Source organism: Podarcis liolepis (genome assembly GCF_965112155.1).
Source record: "Podarcis liolepis genome assembly, chromosome: 2".
In the NCBI taxonomy this organism is placed as follows: Eukaryota; Metazoa; Chordata; class Lepidosauria; order Squamata; family Lacertidae; genus Podarcis; species Podarcis liolepis.
The window spans coordinates 110,318,297-110,337,060 of record NC_139555.1 but is presented as its reverse complement, the minus strand read 5'-3'; the positions used below and the strand labels follow the sequence as shown (position 1 = coordinate 110,337,060).

The window sequence follows — 18,764 nt, the reverse complement described above, 5'->3', positions numbered from 1 at the left end:
TTAACCATGCGGGCTTTCTATGCCTCAGCTGTTTGTGACAAGCAGATGTTCAACAGGTTCAGCTTCCTCACCTATTGATGGGCTGTCTTCCTAACCCACTGAAATGATGGACCAGCCGTAAAAAGGAAGACAAGCCTATTATTCTGCCTGCTTTAAAAATATGCTGCTACGTGCACCATCACCAAAAGGAGCTGCTGCCCATTCCTTCTTGCAAATGGTTAATCATGATGTCTCTGTGTTATCTGAAAGTACAGTGGTACCTCGGGTTACATACACTTCAGGTTACAGACTCTACTAACCCAGAAATAGTACCTTGGGTTAAGAACCTTGCTTCAGGATGAGAACAGAAATCGCTCGGCAGTGGCACGGCGGCACTGGGAGGCCCCATTAGCTAAAGTGGTGCTTCAGGTTAAGAACAGTTTCAGCTTAAGAACGGACCTCCGGAACGAATTAAGTACTTAACCCGAGGCCTCTAGATATGAACAGGATCCGTTGTGGAGCCCCGTTTGCATCTAGAAGCAAACGTAACTAGTGACGGCAAATCTGCGCATGCGCGTGTCGCTTTTTGCTGCTTCTGCGCATGCACGTGATGTCATTTTGAGCATCTGTGCATGCACAAGCAGCCAAACCCAGAAGTAACATGCTCCGTTACTTCCGGGTTGCCGCAGAGCGCAACTCAAACGCGCTCAACTTGAAGCGTATTCAACTTGAGGTATGACTGTACTTGTCACTGAGGTAGCTTGAAGGATTGCAGCACAACAAGATGTCTTCTTCTGAGACAGACTGTTGGCCCTGATAGCTTTGTATCATCTACACTGTCTCTCACATTTGTCATCGCACGACCCCTGTGAGAGTGTTTGGCTGAGAATGAGTGACTGGCCAGAGGGAACATAGTTTGTTGCTGAGTGGGGATTTTAGTCTGACACTCTGAACACACCAGTATCTGATGGGCTCTGCTGGCTTGTCCCCCCAGCCCTGGCCTCACCATTTCTTTGCGTTTCCCCAAAACCACACGGGTAGGCTGGGTCATAGGCCAACACTCTGACCACTATGCAACAGTTCAGTTTTACAAAGTATACCAGGAAGATCTGGAGCGTTTTGTATTGACTATCTTTTGGCTGACCAATTTCCTGAGATCACTGCAAAGGTAGCTTGTTTTTGTGTGGCAGCAGTTGCTTGTCGGCGTAGGATCCTGTCTTAGTTTTAAAATTGCCTTACGTTGTTTTTTACCATTTAAATATAATTGTTCTATATTTCTCATTTTAAAAAGAAAATATTTTACATTGTTGTTAACTCTACATTTAATAGCATGCTTAACATATTATATTGTGTTTTATGTGCTCTGGTTTTTTCCTATCTTCTTTACTGGTTATTGACTGAAATAGATAGATAGATGATAGATATAGATAGATAGATAGATAGATGATAGATAGATAGATAGATAGATATAGATATACATTTCTAAAGAAACATTTTTTCAATTCTTTAATTTTGCAAGATTAAAATGGTTAACCAATTAATGATGAAAGACAAAAAGCAAAGCCCACACTGACCCATCTCAAATCACTGCTGATAACGTGTCAATGGTGGATTTGCTAAATAAATACTCTGTGTTTCTGAACTAACAGAATAGCACCCTCTCAAGTAGCAGGGCATTGACCCACTTGGCAAGCCAGTATCTGCCCATAACAGCCTAAGAAGATGAGCCCCGCTGGACCAGATCAGTGACCCATGTGGTCTAGCATCCTCTTATCCCAGCAAGCAGCCAGATGTTTGTGGGAAGCCCACATGCAAGACGGGAATGCAACACCCCAACTCCCCACTGGTGCTCCCCAGCAACTCATCTTCCTCAGCAATGAGCTACCAGTTGGCCATCAATGAGGTTAAGGTGAAATCAGAATCATAGGATATCTGATTTTGGATCCAATATCTGGAAAGTGTTTGTGTGTTTGTGCGTTGGTGGCGTCAGTTCACAAGCCAGTTCCTTTATCTGGCTTCATTTTGTTTCTGTTTCAGGTGACCTAAGACCAGAAGCTTTGTGCGCAACCAGAATTGCCCCTGGAGTGCAATTTTTCTCAAAAATGTCTGTGTGTGAAAGAGCTCACATGGCAGCCGAAGACGATCATGACCAGGTGGGGTCTCTCTTTGTCTCCAATGGACCCACTGCAGGAAGGCAAAGAGCAGGTAACTGTGGCCTCCCTATTAGGCAGTAAGGCATTTGGAGCAGAGATGAGGAACTGGTGGCCTTCCAGATGTTGTCCTTCCAGCCCATTGGCCAAGCTGGCTGGGGATGCTGGCAGTCTAACAACATCTAAAGGGGCACAGATTCTCCATCCCTGATTTGAAGCAACCAGTAGCTGCCTGTGCGAAAAGATTCTGCTCTAGGAAATAACAGCTGGATTTAGGAGTGCAGTGGTACTTATTTTTCTGATATCAGTCCTAACCCTGGAGAGCTGCAGCCAGTAGACCATTCTCAGCTGGGTGGGCCAAGGGATTGACTCAGTATAAGGCAGATTCCCAAGTTCTGCTGCCATTGGAGGCAGCTGGAGACTTGGGAGCGTAGCAATCTGCCTTCTACAAGCATTGGCCATTAGTTCAGTGTTGCTACACCTCGGATGCAAAGAAAGCCATTATAGCAGAAATTCTGGTCATACTCTTGCATGTAAGCCTTAGGCCAATTAAGCTCAAATAACACTCAGCTACAGTATTTGGGCCTGTAATAGAAACCATCAAAACGCAACGCAGTCGTACACCACACACTATTCATTGGATTAAGGTGGTGATAGAGCGGATTGAGTTGCCATCCGATCCCTCAGTGGCAAAAAATAACTGGCGCCTTACAAACTTGCAAACTTTCCAACAAGTATAAACCTCCATGCTCCAGCTAATCACTAAACTTTTCCAGGACAAGGAACAGGGGTATCTTAAGCATATGCGGCGCTGGGGTGCAAAGATCTGCCTAGTGCCCCTAGGTTGCCCAGAGCTGTCAACCTTTTTTTAGGGGGGGACCCCAAAGTTGTTCACCTTTTAAAGGAAATGGTTGTTTACCTTTAGAACGATTGTGGGACACAGGGACTCACAGTGCCAACCAATGGGGGTGCCAGCACGCCACACACATGGGCATACGAAGGTGGGCGCAGGTTCCATGCTGGAGGGGGACAAAATGTTGGGCGGCACAGCCGCCGCACTGTCCACCCGTTCCCCCCTCCCCCGCTGCATGGTGGCTAACTGTTGATTTCTGAACTTTGAATTTTATTGTTATTCGTGTTTTTATACTGTATTTTATGCTGCTTTTACAATGAAGTGTTTTAAATTTGTTGTTATCTGCCCTGAGCGCAGTTTTTGAACCGGGAAGGGTGGGGTATAAATAAAATATTATTATTATTATTACTGAGATGGAAAAATTTAGTGAGTAGCTGGAGCATGGAGGTGGATGTGTCTACAGTAAAAATGTGTTTATACTTGTGGGAAAGCTTGCATTTTGCTCACCATAAGATGCCAGTTTTTGCTCCTGGTAAGTTTCCCCTTATGTTTCCATCTTAAAATAATAATACAGCACTCTTCATTAAAAGTAACAGGAAATGTTGTATTTGACTGCTTCCGTGATGTTACATTCCACCATCAGCAGCCTCTGCACCCTGCCGCCCCCCCACCCCCGGGCATGTGAGCACCTGTCTGTCAGCCTCAGAGACTGGGTGAGCATGGAGGGCTCCCTCAGTGCGCTCACACACTGCCAGGGTAGGACATGAAGCAAAAATGATTCCCCCGCCCCCCTTGTAGATGCACTTGATTTCTTTTTAAAGGGGCCAGCCCTAGCAAGCCTGCCAATTGGACTATGCCTTAAGGAGCAAAATGTCTTGGGCTGACACAGTGACCTTGACTCTGGTGGCTGGGTGTCCTACTTGGCAGAGTACAGTCCTTCGTAAAGGCTGCTGTTCATTTGGGAGGGTTGGGTTAAAGACAAGAGTGAAGACTAGAAAAGTTTGAAACTCTTGCCATTTCCCCACCCTTTGAGGGAGAGACAGTAGGCAGACGCAAGTCCCGCGCTGCCATTTCAGGCAGCACGGAACCTGCAGGCGTCTAAGCCACCACGTCACTCCTAAAAAGTTCCCTGAGCCCAATTTTTTTTAAAAAACTCATTTTGTCACCCCCCCCCCAGTGACGACACCCAGGGTGGAACGCACCCCCTGCACCCACCTTTCTCCGCACACCATCTTCATCATCATCCTCATTGTCATTATTGCCATCCTCATCATTCTCCTTGGCACTGGAGCTGGTAAGTAGTCCAACTGTCCATGCTGCTGCCTTGATACATTTTTCCTTTGACCTTCCCCCCCCCCCCCCCATTCCCTTAGCCATGTATCTTCCGCTACTAGATCAGAATTACGGATTTGGCCCTTCCCTGGATTTCAGCCATTGCCACAGCCTTGCTGCCTGCCAGTCTCTGTGCTACAGCCAGCCTGCCACCAGCTTTCCATAGTGCAGCTATGAGATGGCACCCAGTATCAATGCATGACTGAAAATTCCTATTGTTATAGGTTTTGGGTGGGTGGGTGGGAAGCAAGACCTCCCCAAACGCTTAGACTTGGTAATAGTTAGAAAATCAAATTTAGTTGAAAACTGAACCTCGTGGACTCTGCTTATGCTGATGAACTGGGCCACCTTGGCAGGGATAGTGGAGATCAGCCATTACAGAACAAAAATGAGTCACTGAGACAAAGGGAGTGGCTCTGACCACAGAGCACAGAGGAGAAGGTTGCCGGGGCAACCAGGCATGATGTGAGAGAAGAACTGTAAGAAAGACGGAGCAAGCAGACACAAAAGGGGAAGTCCTCTGCAAGGGCTGCTGGGAAGGAGGAGGAGGAGGAGGAGGAGGAGGAGGAGGAGGAGGAGGAAGAAGAAGAAGAGTTTGGACTTGATATTCTGCCTTTCACTCCCCTTAAGGAGTCTTAAAGTGGCTAACAATCTCCTTTCACAGAATGCCGCTGCAAGGCTCCTTACGGGGTCCTTGCCATGGGATCACATTCATCCAGTGGCGTAGCGTGGGGGGTGCCAAGGGTGCCGGCCGCACCGGGCGCAACATCTGGGGGGGCGCGAGTCCAGAGGGAAGGGACAAGTTCCTTCCTCCGCCGGGCTCCCCGCAGCCACCGCCAGCCTTGCGCCCTAGCGCGCGCGCGCCCCCTGCCACCGCTGCGGCTGCGCTCCACTCACTGCTCGCAGGAGGAGCAGCCGCTGCAGCAGCGCCGACGCCGCCACCGACGCCTGGCCGGCACGGGCAGCCTCCGCACCCCGACGCGCCACCAGGCCTCGCCGCGCCCTGCGCTCCCCAAAAACCTCCGAGAGGAAGCCGGTGGGCGGGCGAGGCCCGGCTAAGCCTCTCGCCAGCGGGTTAAGAGGCTTTCGGTTTCGTCAGCAAATTTGGCGGGCTTGCTCACGAGTAAATGAGTGGTGGATCATCCCCCTAAGGGGGGGTGTGTGTGTGCTAAAGAAAGGCTTCCGGTTTAAGTTCTTTGTTACGCTGAATGTTTATCTTTTAAAGATACATAGTAATAATAAAAATAAATGAGAAAAACGAAAGGCGTTGGATTTTGCTGTGCATGGTGCCCTTTGGGAACTGGCAAGGTGGGTTTTGAAGCTACTGCTGCAGAGTGGCGTAGCGTGGGGGGTGCAGGGGGGCCCGGCCGCACCGGCCGCAACATCTGGGGGTTAGGGTTAGGGGCGCAAATCCACTGGTTAGGGGGCGCAAATTACTTGCCTTGCCCCGGGTGCTGACAACCCACGCTACGCCACTGCATTCATCCAGTGCTTTACCAACTGCACTGGCTCCCGGTGGAGTACAGGGTCAGCTGTAAGGTGCTGGTTTTGACCTTTAAAGTCCTGTGCGACCTAGGACCCACATACCTAAGGGACCGCCTCTCCTGGTATGCCCCGCGGAGGACCTTAAGGTCCACAAATGACAACATTTTGGAGGTCCCAGGTCGCAAGGTGGTTAGATTGGTCTCAACTAGGGCCAGGGCCTTTTCATTACTGGCTCTGACTTGGTAGAACGCTCTTGTCACAAAAAACTAGGGCCCTGCAAGACTTAACATCTTTCCACAGGGCCTGCAAGACAGAGCTGTTCCGCCTGGCCTTTGGTTTGGACTCAGTCTGACCCTTCTGTTTCCCTCCCCTTATGGTCTTGATTTATCAGCTACTTTTAAAATGAGGCTGCATTTTAAATTGCATTTTAACCTGTATTTTAAATTGTTTTTTGTTTGTTTTTTCCATATTACGTTTTTACTGTGATTTTATTGGTGTTAGCCGCCCTGAGCCCTGCTCTGGCCGGGGAGGGCGGGGTATAAATAAAATTTATTATTATTATTACTTTCCCTTTCTCCCCCACCACAAACACTCTGTGAGGTGAGTGAGGCTGAGAGAATTCAGAGAAGGGTGACTAGAAAAGGTCACCCAGCAGCTGCATGTGGAAGAGCAGGGAAGCGAACCCGGTTCACCAGATTACGAGTCCACTGCTCTTAACCACTACACCACAGTGGCTCTCACACTGGAGGAGAAGAAAGGCAGAATCTTCTGGGCTGGTGGGCTGGCTGGTTGAAGGCAGTTTGGGAGAGATGCCTTGGCCTCCAGAGTGGCCCTGCTGTGGGGGACAAGTCTCTCTTGAGATAGCCATGCTGTAAGATCTGGACTCCCTCCATCCAAACTCAGCTATAAAGATGTGAATAAAACATACTTCTTAAAGCCACTGTGGCCTCTGCTGCACCTTCATTTCCCCAGACCCTGGAAGAAGGCCAAGACCTCTGGAATCTTGTGCACTACTGGGCAGAGATTGGGGTGGCCTCTAACAATATTCCACAAAAGGCAGGAAATGGCTAAGGTCAGAACTGGGTGACTTTCCTTGTGGTAAGTGTTGCTTTGATAGACATGGCAAAAAAATGAATTATAACTTTGGGCCCATGTAGACTACTGTTTTATTCTGGGCTTATTCTCATTCATTCTGTGAAGAACTTCCTGACAGTAAGAGCTGTTCGACAGTGGAATTTGCTGCCAAGGAGTGTGGTGGAGTCTCCTTCTTTGCAGGTCTTTAAGCAGAGGCTTGACAACCATATGTCAGGAGTGCTCTGATGGTGTTTCCTGCTTGGCAGGGGGTTGGACTCGATGGCCCTTGTGGTCTCTTCCAACTCTATGATTCTATGATTCTATGATTCTATGATTCATTCATTCATTCATTCATTCATTCATTCATTCATTCATTCAGCCTTGCTTCCCCAATGCTCCCACATTGCCGCAGCAGAAGGAGGTGAGTGGGAGGCAGCTCCGTTGGGGCAGTAGAGGCAGAGAATCTATCCTCAGCCCCCCTACTGCCAGCCACAAACTGAGCTTTTGACTAGGAGCTCCTCACCTCCCACACCTGGTGGCCCCAGAGCATCAGCTCCCCTACACAACAAAACCCCCTAAACAAATAATGGAAACCTCTGAATAGCATGCAAAATTGTGGTTGGGGAAAAATACCTAAAGCAGTGGTTAGAAAAAAACAAAGCAGTGGTTGGGAGAGGGGGGAGGAAATCCCCTAAAATACAGTTTGTAATCTGTCAAGGATTACAGATTTGCTCCAGGCAATCCTTTGTATTGTTACAAAAGTTGGGTGCCAACCCCACCTCCCCTCTCTACTGAGCAGTAGCAAGATCCAAGGGGGTTCCAGGCACTCACCCAGGGTCTCTGTTCTTTTGGAGAATTGAGACATGGCAGAGACTGTTGTTGTTGTTTAGTCGTTTAGTCGTTTCTGACTCTTTGTGTCCCCATGGACCAGAGCACGCCAGGCACTCCTGTCTTCTACTGCCTCCCGCAGTTGGGTCAGACTCATGCTGGTAGCTTCGAGAACACTGTCCAACCGTCTCGTCCTCTGTCGTCCCCTTGTGCCCTCCATCTTTCCCAACGTCAGGGTCTTTTCCAGGGAGTCTTCTCTTCTCATGAGCTGGCCAAAGTATTGGAATCTCAGCTTCAGGATCTGTCCTTCCAGTGAGCACTCAGGGCTGATTTCCTTAAGAATGGAGAGGTTTGATCTTCTTGCAGTCCATGGGACTCTCAAGAGTCCCCTCCAGCACCATAATTCAAAAGCATCAATTCTTTGGTGATCAGCCTTCTTTATGGTCCAGCTCTCACTTACAACAGAGACTGTTGTAGCTTTAAGAAATATGGTTCATTCACCTACAGTATTTACACCTTCAGTCTGCATCTAGGGAGTCCAGATCTTACAGCACGGTCATTTCAAGAGGGGTTTGTCCCCCACAGCAGGGCAGCTCCGGAGTCTAAGGCATCTCTCCCATCTCTTCAACCACTCTGCCCAAGATGGATGATGATGATTGATTATTATTTATTGTTTATACCCCGCCCATCTGGCTGAGTTTCCCCAGCCACTCTGGGCGGCTCCCAATCGAGTGTTAAAAACAATACAGCATTAAATATTAAAAGCTTCCCTAAACAGGGCTGCCTTCAGATGTCTTTTAAAGATAAGATAGCTGCTTATTTCCTTCACATCTGAAGGGAGGGCATTCCACAGGATGGGCGCCACTACCGAGAAGGCTCTCTGCCTGGTTCCCTGTAGCTTTGCTTCTCACAATGAGTGAACCACCAGAAGGCCCTCGGTGCTGGATCTCAGTGTCCGGGCTGAACAATGGGGGTCTTTCTTTCTCCTCCTCCTCCTTCCCAGAACACCTTACTAAAAGACTCCCTTTTCCCATCATCTCACACCCAGCTACCCTGACACCATCTGCCTCCCCAGGCCAAAGGACCCCTTTTGTCGTGTTAATGGATTTGCTCTTTGCTAGGCCAGCCAGGCTGCTTTGCATAAGCCAGCCCAGGGATTCCTTGTCTGGGCACAGTTCTGCAGCATGTACTTTCACCCATATCCCAATTAATCAATTGATTAATCACAATCTAGGTTTTAGGTGGGTCCCCCCCCAAAAAAAATACTATAACGCCATGTTTACTCAGGAATAAGTCCCACCATGTTCAATACAGTGGTACCTCGGGTTACATATGCTTCAGGTTACAGACGCTTCAGGTTACAGACTCCGCTAACCTAGAAATACTACCTCAAGTTAAGAACTTTACCTCAGGATGAGAACAGAAATCATGCGGCAGTGGCGGCAGCAGGAGGCCCCGTTAGCTAAAGTGGTGCTTCAGGTTAAGAACAGTTTCAGGTTAAGAACGGACCTCCGGAACGAATGAAGAACGTAAGCAGAGGTACCACTGTACAGGATTCAATTCAAGGCATAGGGAACACATTTCTGTATGAAGGGTGTGCCAGCTGCCTTGAATGGTGTGGCCACTCCTCAAAAATACTCACCCTGGTGGCATTTAGCAAACACTGTCCTGTTGCAAATGCCCCTCCCCCCGGGGCAAGGTGCCTGAGAGGGCTGGGTGACACAGCTGCAGGCATTCCTGGAGGAAGCTAACTGGGCGAGGCTGGGACATGAAGAGCACCCTCCATGACCCCCCCTGCTGGCCCCCCTCAATGTGTTGGGGGGAGTCAGCCCCCTGAGCCTCAGGGTCCCTTTCAACTCTGTGATTCTAAGATTCTCTGATTCTACCCATGGTACTCAAAAAGAGGAGGTTGGATAAGACAGCATCTAACTCTGTGTGTTTTTCTCCGGCCAGTCTGTTCTTGTAAGGCGCATGCGTGTCCATCTGGTTGGAAAGCCTACGAGCAGAAATGCTACTACTTTTCAGATGTGGAAAAGAACTGGACCCTCAGCCAGAGCTTCTGTGCTTCACAGAAGGCCTCCTTGGCTGTGTTGGAAAGCGAGGATGAAATGGTGAGAAATGCCAGTATTTTGGCTGCTGAACATGAATGTCCTTTGCGATAGTGATAAAGATGCTTAGCCATTAGGCGCTTTGATGGACTTTATAAGAAAGTCTTTACCGGGCATAGGCAAACCCGGCCCTCCAGATGTTTTGGGACTACAACTCCCATGATCCCTAGCTAACAGGACCAGCAGTCAGGGATGATGGGAATTGTAGTCCCCAAAACGTCTAGAGGGCCGAGTTTGCCTATGCCTGGTCTTTATTATAATATAAAGCCTCTTAGAATTTTACCCGCAAAACCCGAATACATCATACAGATATTGGCAAAAGAGGTTTGCAATGCAATCCTAGCCATGCTTATGCATAAGTAAGTCCTATTGAATTAAGTGGGGCTTTCTGCCAGGTAATAAAACTATGTTTGAAAAGCTAAGTTTCAAAGTGGATTGGGACCATGTGTTGAGGTTTCTGCATTTCGGACTAGGTGGCCCTTGGGCTCCCTTCCAGCTCTACGACTCTATGATGCATTACCCACATTATGTATGTCTTTGAAATACTGTTACAAGGTAAGTAAGGTTAGGATTGCACCTTAAGTTTTATTATTTCTTAAATGGAGATCCTCCAGTCCTAGCCCAAAGAAGGCTGCAGTAGATGGCAGGTCACAGCTGGTAACCTATTTAAGAAGGTAGGGGTTCACTCATTTATTTGAATGCATAATAATAATAATAATAATAATAATAATAATAATAATAATAATAATTTATTTATACCCCACCCATCTGGATGGGCTTCCCCAGCCACTTCCAACAAAATATTAAAATACAGTAATGCACCAAACATTAAAAGCTTCCCTAATTTGTTTGCCTGGCACCTTCATTATACACCTTTAGCCACCAGGCAAAAACGTTCCTTTTTAACCAGGCCTTTGGTTGATCTGATTGACATCCTATGCCCTTTTTAAAATGTGTTTTTTGTGAGAGAGAGCTATTGGGTTGTTGTTTATATTTTTATTATGTATTTTGTGGTTTTTCATCTTGATACCTGAGACCCCTGGGTATAGGGCAGTATAGAAAATTAACAAACAAAGGGTGGTATATAAGTGTATTTTAATCCACAATGAAATAACCATGTGCAATATAAAAACAGAAAAATTATATAGAGTCCAAGATATAAATCTCATCGAAGTACTTGCATATGTTCAGCTGCTGCACGATTTGCCTGTGATTCTAGCAACTCACATCCCTTAACATTCATTTATTCTGATCATTAAAGCACTTTGTGATGCGTCTAAAAGGCAAGAATTCCTTTTGGATCGATGTCAGCAGAGAGCCAGGACAGCCCTGGAAATGGCTCCATGGAAACAGCTCGGCGTAAGTCCTCTCTTTTCTCTTCTGTCCTTCAGTGGTGAGACCACAAAACAAGATTCATCCCCCTTGGGTAGTTGCACAGTTTGTGACTGATGCCAGAAGAAGACTAATAGCCTTAGTCCCCCCAGCGGTTTTTAAAAACAAAACAAAAAAGCCACAACCCAATAATAATATTCAAGGGTATGATGCAAACTTTCGCTCAGATTTGCACCTGTAGCTGTGTCCTGTAGGCGCTCACAAAAAACAAGGTGGGGTTAAGTATGTTTCCGAGCACAATTCAAAGTGTTGGTGCTGACTTTTAAAGCCCTAAACTGCCTCGGTCCTGTATACCTGAAGGAGCGTCTCCACCCCCATCGTTCTGCCTGGACACTGAGATCCAGCGCCCAGGGCCTTCTGGCGGTTCCCTCATTGCAAGAAGTAAGGTTACAGGGAACCAGACAGAGGGCCTTCTCGGTAGTGGTGCCCACCCTGTGGAACACCCTCCCTTCAGATGTGAAGGAAATAAGTAGCTATCCTATCTTTAAAAGACATCTGAAGGCAGCCCTGTTCAGGGAAGTTTTTAATATTTAACGCTGTATTGTTTTTAATACTTGAATGGGAGCCGCCCAGAGTGGCTGGGGAAACTCAGCCAGATGGGTGGGGTAGAAATAATAAATTATTATATAATAATTATTATATAAGTCAGCACCCATAAGCAGATCAGCTGAGCAATATTCAGTAGGCTAGGCAGAATCCATTCTGTTATCCACCAGGCACTAATGTCTCTGTGCTATCTCTGTTCTTTGTGGGAACTTGGTCTATAAATAAGGGGGCTTTCAGCACCCTGGACAGGTCACTGGGAGCTGATTCTACATCCCACCTGGACTACCCCTCCTAGGCTCCCTTCAGCTAAACGCAAAGGCTTAAAGCAGCAACCCTCTGGCCATGGCCTCTCCATCTAATCTTGCTTATGCTGTAGAGAAGGAGCTGAGAACTTCAAACACCTGACTACAGTTCTTTTGGGGAAATGCTATAGTTCCTTTGGGGAATCCAGCTAAGAGGCTGCTGTTTCTGGTGGGACAAGTTTGCCTTGTTTTGGACTCCAGTACTACCAATGTACATAACTGTTATGTGCAAGTGATGGTAAGCCATCTTAGCAGATCAGTGTGTTGGCCAGGATCAGTTCCAGCATAACATTTTGCTTTGGTGTAATTACTTTCTGATGTAAAGCTATGAGAGTGTGAAGGGGTGAGCTCCCATTGCTCGGTCCCTGCTCCTGCCAACCTGGCAGTTCGAAAGCACGTCAAAGGGCAAGTAGATCAATAGGTACCGCAGCGGCGTAGCGTGGGTTGTCAGCACCCGGGGCAAGGCAGGTAATTTGCGCCCCCTAACCCGGGGCAAGGCAAGTAATTTGCGCCCCCTAACCCGGGACAAGGCAAGTAATTTGCACCCCCTAACCCCTAACCTGCCGCCGCTGCCAGCTTCTTCTTGCTGCTGCCTGGGCTGGGCTGGTGTGGTTCTCTCCCGCGCTCAGCGCTGCGCTGGGTGGCCGCTGCACTGTCCCTCCCCCAGATAGTCCCTCGCTCTCTCTCCGCACCGCATGCCTGGCACCCACCCCCTCCACAGTGGGCGACGACCCAGCGGCTCGGATCGGATTCGCACAGCCAGCACTGCAGTGAGAGAGAGTGAGTGAGCCAGGTAGGGGCAGAGAGCTGTGAGTGCGAGCGCCCCCCCAGATGTTGCGCCAAGTGTGGCCGGGCCCCCCTGCACCCCCCACGCTGCGCCACTGAGGTACCGCTCTGGTGGGAAGGTAAATGGCGTTTCCGTGCACTGCTCTGGTTCGCCAGAAGCAGCTTAGTCATGCTGATCACATGACCCAGAAGCTGTATGCTGGCTCCCTCGGCCTATAGAGCGAGATGAGCACCGCAACCCCAGAGTTGTCCGCGACTGGACCTAACAGTCAGGGGTACCTTTACCTTACATTTCTAGGGAAAATCAGCAGGCAATCTAGATGCTCAAGGATTCTCCCTGCCCATTTCTCTCCTCCCTGAAGGTTCACGGCTTACCAATCTAGAGGAAATCTCCCTGTTAGTAACTGTGTTCTCAGAAGTTTTCTATTTACTGCTGTCAGGGAAATACCAACTCTTGCATAACTCTTGCTTGTCTTGAAGGTTGGATGTCAGTGGAAATGGAGGAAACTGCCCCTCTCTGCATGACGAACCCAAACCCAACTTCTTAAGATGCAGCAATGAACACCACTTCATCTGCGCCAAAACTATGTAAGAGGCTGGAGCAGTGCCTGGGGTGAACCACACAGAGTGATATTTATATAAACTATTTTCTGATTCATATTCTATAGCCTTTTAAATGTGTTTTCGTTTTTACATTCAGCCCTGTTCTTAAGGGTTCGGGGCCTTACGGAAAGAAAACAGCAGGCGCATCTCAAGCTGTTCTGAGGTGATGAGCTAGTAGTGCCTGTAGTTGCAGCTGCTTCCTGACTCAACTTGCCCATTGAGCAAGTTCTGACCTTTCAACAGTCATATGCAGCAGGGGGTGAAACCTGCAGTTCCCAGAATTGCTATCCTGCACTTGCTAGAACAACTCGCATCTGAACCAGTGGCAAGCCTTCTGTGGAACAGAGGAACTAGCTTAGTCCCCCGTGTTTCTGGTAAAATTAGACACACAAACATCTGTGCTTCATTTCCAGAAGAAACCCTTCCTTCTCCCTTCACCTTCTTGCTTCTCCCCTCCTCCCTCCTTCGACCTTACTTTCCGGAGCCTCTTCCTCAGCCCGCTCTAGCCAAGTCGGAGGGGCTGCGCTCCTTGCACGGCAGATCCAAGGGTGCGTCCTCCTGGTGGCCTAGAGTAGCGGGCGCATACTCAGACGCAGAGGGAAGCGGCTCCTTCAACTGAGTTCCTCTACCACCGGTGCTATTATTCTGCCCTCTACGTAAAGGCACAGAGGCGAGGAATGCTCTTTAGCAGGCTTCCTCAAACTCGGCCCTCCATGTGTTTTTGAGACTACAATTCCCATCATCTCTGACCACTGGTCCTTCTAGCTAGGGATCATGGGAGTTGTAGGCCAAAAACACCTGGAGGGCTGAGTTTGAGGAAGGCTGCTCTTTAGCATGGAAAGGGACTTGGTTGAAGGAGCCGCTTCCTTCTGCGTCTGAGTATGCGCCCACTACTCTGCGCCACCAGGAGGACCCACCCTCGGATCTGCAGCGCAAGGCGCGCAGCCCCTCCGACTTGGCTAGAGCGGGCTGAGGAAGAGAACAGAAATTGCGCGGCGGCAGATCATGCGGCAGGGCTTGCCGATCAGAAGGTTGGCGGTTCAGCTCCCCGTGGCAGGGTGTGCTCCCGTTGCTCGGTCCCTGCTCCTGCCAACCTAGCAGTTTGGAAGCACCTCAAAGTGCAAGTAGATAAATAGGTACCGCTCCGGCGGGAAGGTAAACGGCGTTTCCATGCGCTGCTCTGGTTCACCAGAAACGGCTTAGTCATGCTGGCCACATGACCCAGAAGCTCCCTCGGCCAGTAAAGTGAGATGAGCACCGCAACCCCAGAGTCGGTCATGACTGGACCTAATGGTCAGGGGTCCCTTTACCTTTACTGTTGTCCATAGAATAGGATGGTGAAAGTTGATGCCTCTGAACATGTGCAGAGTGTGGCACCCTCCCAAGTACACTAGTGGCCAAAATTGTGGAAACCTTTTGGGGAAAGTGTATTTCCACGTTTTTTGGAGTAATACCATAAATTACATATCAATGGAAAGATAATTTAATGAAGAATGTAATGCAACAAAGTTGGTTCAATTATCTGTATTCTATCAAAAGTTATAGCCAAATAACCAGAAAAAGGAGTGTTTATAGAGAGGCAATCAAGTGCCATCTTGTTTTGGCAATGATGGCTCATAACACCACTTTTTCTTTCTTTTTCTTTTTAGTAATACCATAAAATTATACATCAATGGAAAGATAACTGAACCATCAAACCTCGGAAATACACTTTCCCCAAAAGTTTTCCACAATTTTGGCCACTAGTGTAACTTCTGCCTGCTCAAGGCCATTCTAGAGTTAGGGGATAGGAGGGTCTAGGAGTGGGGGATTCCCATGTGTAGGATATCCGTGTGTGTGTGTGCTTTAAACAAATCAAGTGATTAAGTGCTGGGAAGGTGTGGTCGCTCTGTTCTAATACTTTCCCCTGCCAAATATTGGATGCATTGGATGGTGTAAAAGCATCTCCACTGAACGCCGACTATTGGGCGGATCCTGCAACTATTCTAAAAAAAATGCTGGCTATTGGCTACGGTGTAGTTTGCCAAGGCAACTAGCCCTAACTGTTCCCCTACAAAAAAAAAAAAATGTCGCTGGTCTAAACAAAATAAAGATGACTGGGAGTTTCACACACAACCTTGCTGTTATTTTTTGTTGTTACCTCACACTTCCCATCTCAAAAGAGACGCTCAAGATGGCCACTGTAGTGGGACATTTGCAGGCCTTTGGTTCTCAGGAGAACTATGGCTTGTTCTCTCTCATTAGGACAACAACTCAGACATTGTATATACCGGGGTAGCCAACATGGTGCCCTTAAAATGACATGGACTACAGCACCCCATTGGCGGGGGTGACTGGAGTTGTCAGGTTGGCTTCCCATATGTGCATGTTGGCTACACTATGTTGGCATGCACAGCAATTACCCCACTATCTTCCCTGGTGTTCCAGGCTCTTGTATGTTTCTTATTTCTCAGGTAATTTATTAAACTGGTTTTTTTAAAAAACATCGCATGAGTCACAAAATTCAGCCACCAAAAGTATCCCTGGACTCTTCAGTTCTCAAAAACAGCAGGATATTGGTTCTCACCTGGTCTAAATGATGAGGTACCTTAAGCCAGTTTCCTCAGATCTGATGGGGAGGCCTTTCTCTATCTCCCACCTTGGAATGGGTGAATCAGTCAATGTATGTTTCTCTTACTTTCCCATTTTGTCCACTTTAGTTATCCACATTTTCGTCTCAATTTGTGATATTATTATTATTAGTGTCGTAGTTAAGAGTGCTAGACTCGTAATCTGGTGAACCAGGTTCGCGTCTCCTCCACATGCAGCTGCTGGGTGACCTTGGGCTAGTCACACTTCTCTGAAGTCTCTCAGCCCCACTCACCTCACAGAGTGTTTGTTGTGGGGAGGAAGGGAAAGAAGAATGTTAGCTGCTTTGAGACTCCTTCAGGTAGTGATAAAGCAGGATATCAAGTCCAAACTCCTCCTCCTCTTCTTCTTCTTCTTCTTCTTCATTATTATTATTATTATTATTATTATTATTATTATTATTATTATTTTATAAACTCCTCATGGAAATGCATCAGCATTGTAGTGGGAATGTCTCATAATATATGCAGTTGAATGCAAATTTCCCCTAATGTATACATTTTTGTAAGGCAAATGTAGCAGACAGAAAGGGTGGGATGCAAATGAGCAGAATCCACTCCTGGTGCCTGTTCAATGTGGGCTGGCTTGCCTGCTTTCTTGCAGGCTGCAGGAAACTGAGCAGACTCACCTACGTAAATGCTCAGCTATGCTAAAGGCATCCACACTTCTCCTTTTTACTTTCATGACATCATGTATGGCCCTCATATTCAGCAGCAAGGATTTTGTAATGTCATTGCAAAATGGCTGTGTGCTTTTGAAAGAGGGGTGGGAAGCTGAATATTTGTGAGGGAAGGAACTGATGCATGGGAAACAAAGGCTGGTGCTGTACACACACACACAAACACACACACGCACACACAAACACACACACACACACACACACACACACACTGTCATGTAATTCTACTCAATATTGATCCAGAGCAGAACTCTGACATATAGTTAGTAGAGTAAAAAGTTAAACACGTTGCAGAATTCCCAAAAAGTAGACCAGAGGCAATTAATATTTCATCCAGCAGAGCTTTACTGAAGGCAAATGAGCATAATGGTCACATTCAGGATTGGCACAGTTCATAAGTCTAGTTGCAACAGACTTAACTTAAACTTACAATAACTTATAATAAGTCTAAACCTTAACACTATAGCATGCTATGTACAGAACACCACACCAGAAGAGAGATGGAAAGAGGAAATAAAACCCAGGCCTCCTTCTAGCATGACTTTGATAGCATGACCTTGACAGAAGAGATAACAAAACCAGTTTAAGCCAGTTGTAGTTAGCTTCTCTGAAGGAATATCCCAAACATCATGAGCCAGTGTGGTGTAGTGGTTAAGAGCGGTAGACTCGTAATCTGGTGAACCAGGTTCGCGTCTCTGCTCCTCCACATGCAGCTGCTGGGTGACTTTGGGCTAGTCACACTTAGAATCATAGAATCATAGAGTTGAAAGAGACCACAAGGGCCATCGAGTCCAACCCCCTGCTAAGCAGGAAACACCATCAGAGCACTCCTGACATATGGTTGTCAAGCCTCTGCTTAAAGACTTCCAAAGTAGGAGACTCCACCACACTCCTTGGCAGCAAATTCCACTGTCGAACAGCTCTTACTCTCAGGAAGTTCTTCCTAATGTTTAGGTGGAATCTTCTTTCTTGTAGTTTGGATCCATTGCTCCGTGTCCGCTTCCCTGGAGCAGCAGAAAACAACCTTTCTCCCTCCTCCATGTGACATCCTTTTATATATTTGAACATGGCTATCATATCACCCCTTAACCTCCTCTTCTCCAGGCTAAACATGCCCAGCTCCCTTAGCCGTTCCTCATAAGGCATCGTTTCCAGGCCTTTGACCATTTTGGTTGCCCTCCTCTGGACACGTTCCAGTTTGTCAGTGTCCTTCTTGAACTGTGGTGCCCAGAACTGGACACAGTACTCCAGGTGAGGTCTGACCAGAGCAGAATACAGTGTCACTATTACTTCCCTTGATCTAGATGCTATACTCCTATTGATGCAGCCCAGAATTGCATTGGCCTTTTTAGCTGCCGTGTCACACTGTTGGCTCATGTCAAGTTTGTGGTCAACCAAGACTCCTAGATCCTTTTCACATGTACTGCTCTCAAGCCAGGTGTCACCCATCTTGTATTTGTGCCTCTCATTTTTTTTGCCCAAGTGCAATACTTTACATTTCTCCCTGTTAAAATTCATCTTGTTTGTTTTGGCCCAGTTCTCTAATCTGTCAAGGTCGTTTTGAAGTGTGATCCTGTCCTCTGGGGTGTTAGCCACCCCTCCCAGTTTGGTGTCATCTGCAAATTTGATCAGGATGCCCTTGAGTCCATCATCCAAGTCGTTGATAAAGATGTTGAATAAGACCGGGCCCAAGACAGAACCCTGTGGCACCCCACTAGTCACTCTTCTCCAGGATGAACAGGAACCATTGATGAGCACCCTTTGGGTTCTCTGAAGTCTCTCAGCCTCACTCACCTCACAGAGTGTACGTTGTGGGGGAGGAAGGGAAAGGAGATTGTTAGCCACTTTGACACACCTTAAGGGAGTGATAAAGTGGGATATCAAATCCAAACTCTTCTTCTGCTGCTTGTTTCTTTCACACAGAGAAGCTTCCAGAACCCTCTTGAATCAATTAGAATAGGAAAGATCGCTACGCATCAGATCAATACTTTCTGTACTAAGAAATGCAAACTGAAACAA

The 18,764-nt window shown here is 47.5% G+C and overlaps 1 protein-coding gene across 3 annotated transcripts in view; it reads left to right on the top strand.

Moving 5' to 3' along the window:
• The window catches only part of LOC310701799 (uncharacterized protein), a 74,284-nt gene extending 60,772 nt beyond the window's left edge, over positions 1-13,512 (top strand). For 2 of the 3 annotated variants that reach the window (XM_083493193.1, XM_083493194.1), the window contains 5 exons: positions 2,017-2,184; positions 4,160-4,276; positions 9,655-9,812; positions 11,071-11,168; positions 13,316-13,512. In XM_083493193.1, the coding sequence (XP_083349319.1) occupies positions 2,017-2,184; positions 4,160-4,276; positions 9,655-9,812; positions 11,071-11,168; positions 13,316-13,427 (653 nt within the window). In that variant the 3' untranslated portion in view covers positions 13,428-13,512. Of the gene's footprint in view, positions 1-2,016; positions 2,185-4,159; positions 4,298-9,654; positions 9,813-11,070; positions 11,169-13,315 lie in introns of all 3 variants that reach the window. The other variant, XR_014523102.1, reaches the window with a different exon arrangement.
• The last annotated feature ends 5,252 nt before the right edge of the window (positions 13,513-18,764 follow it).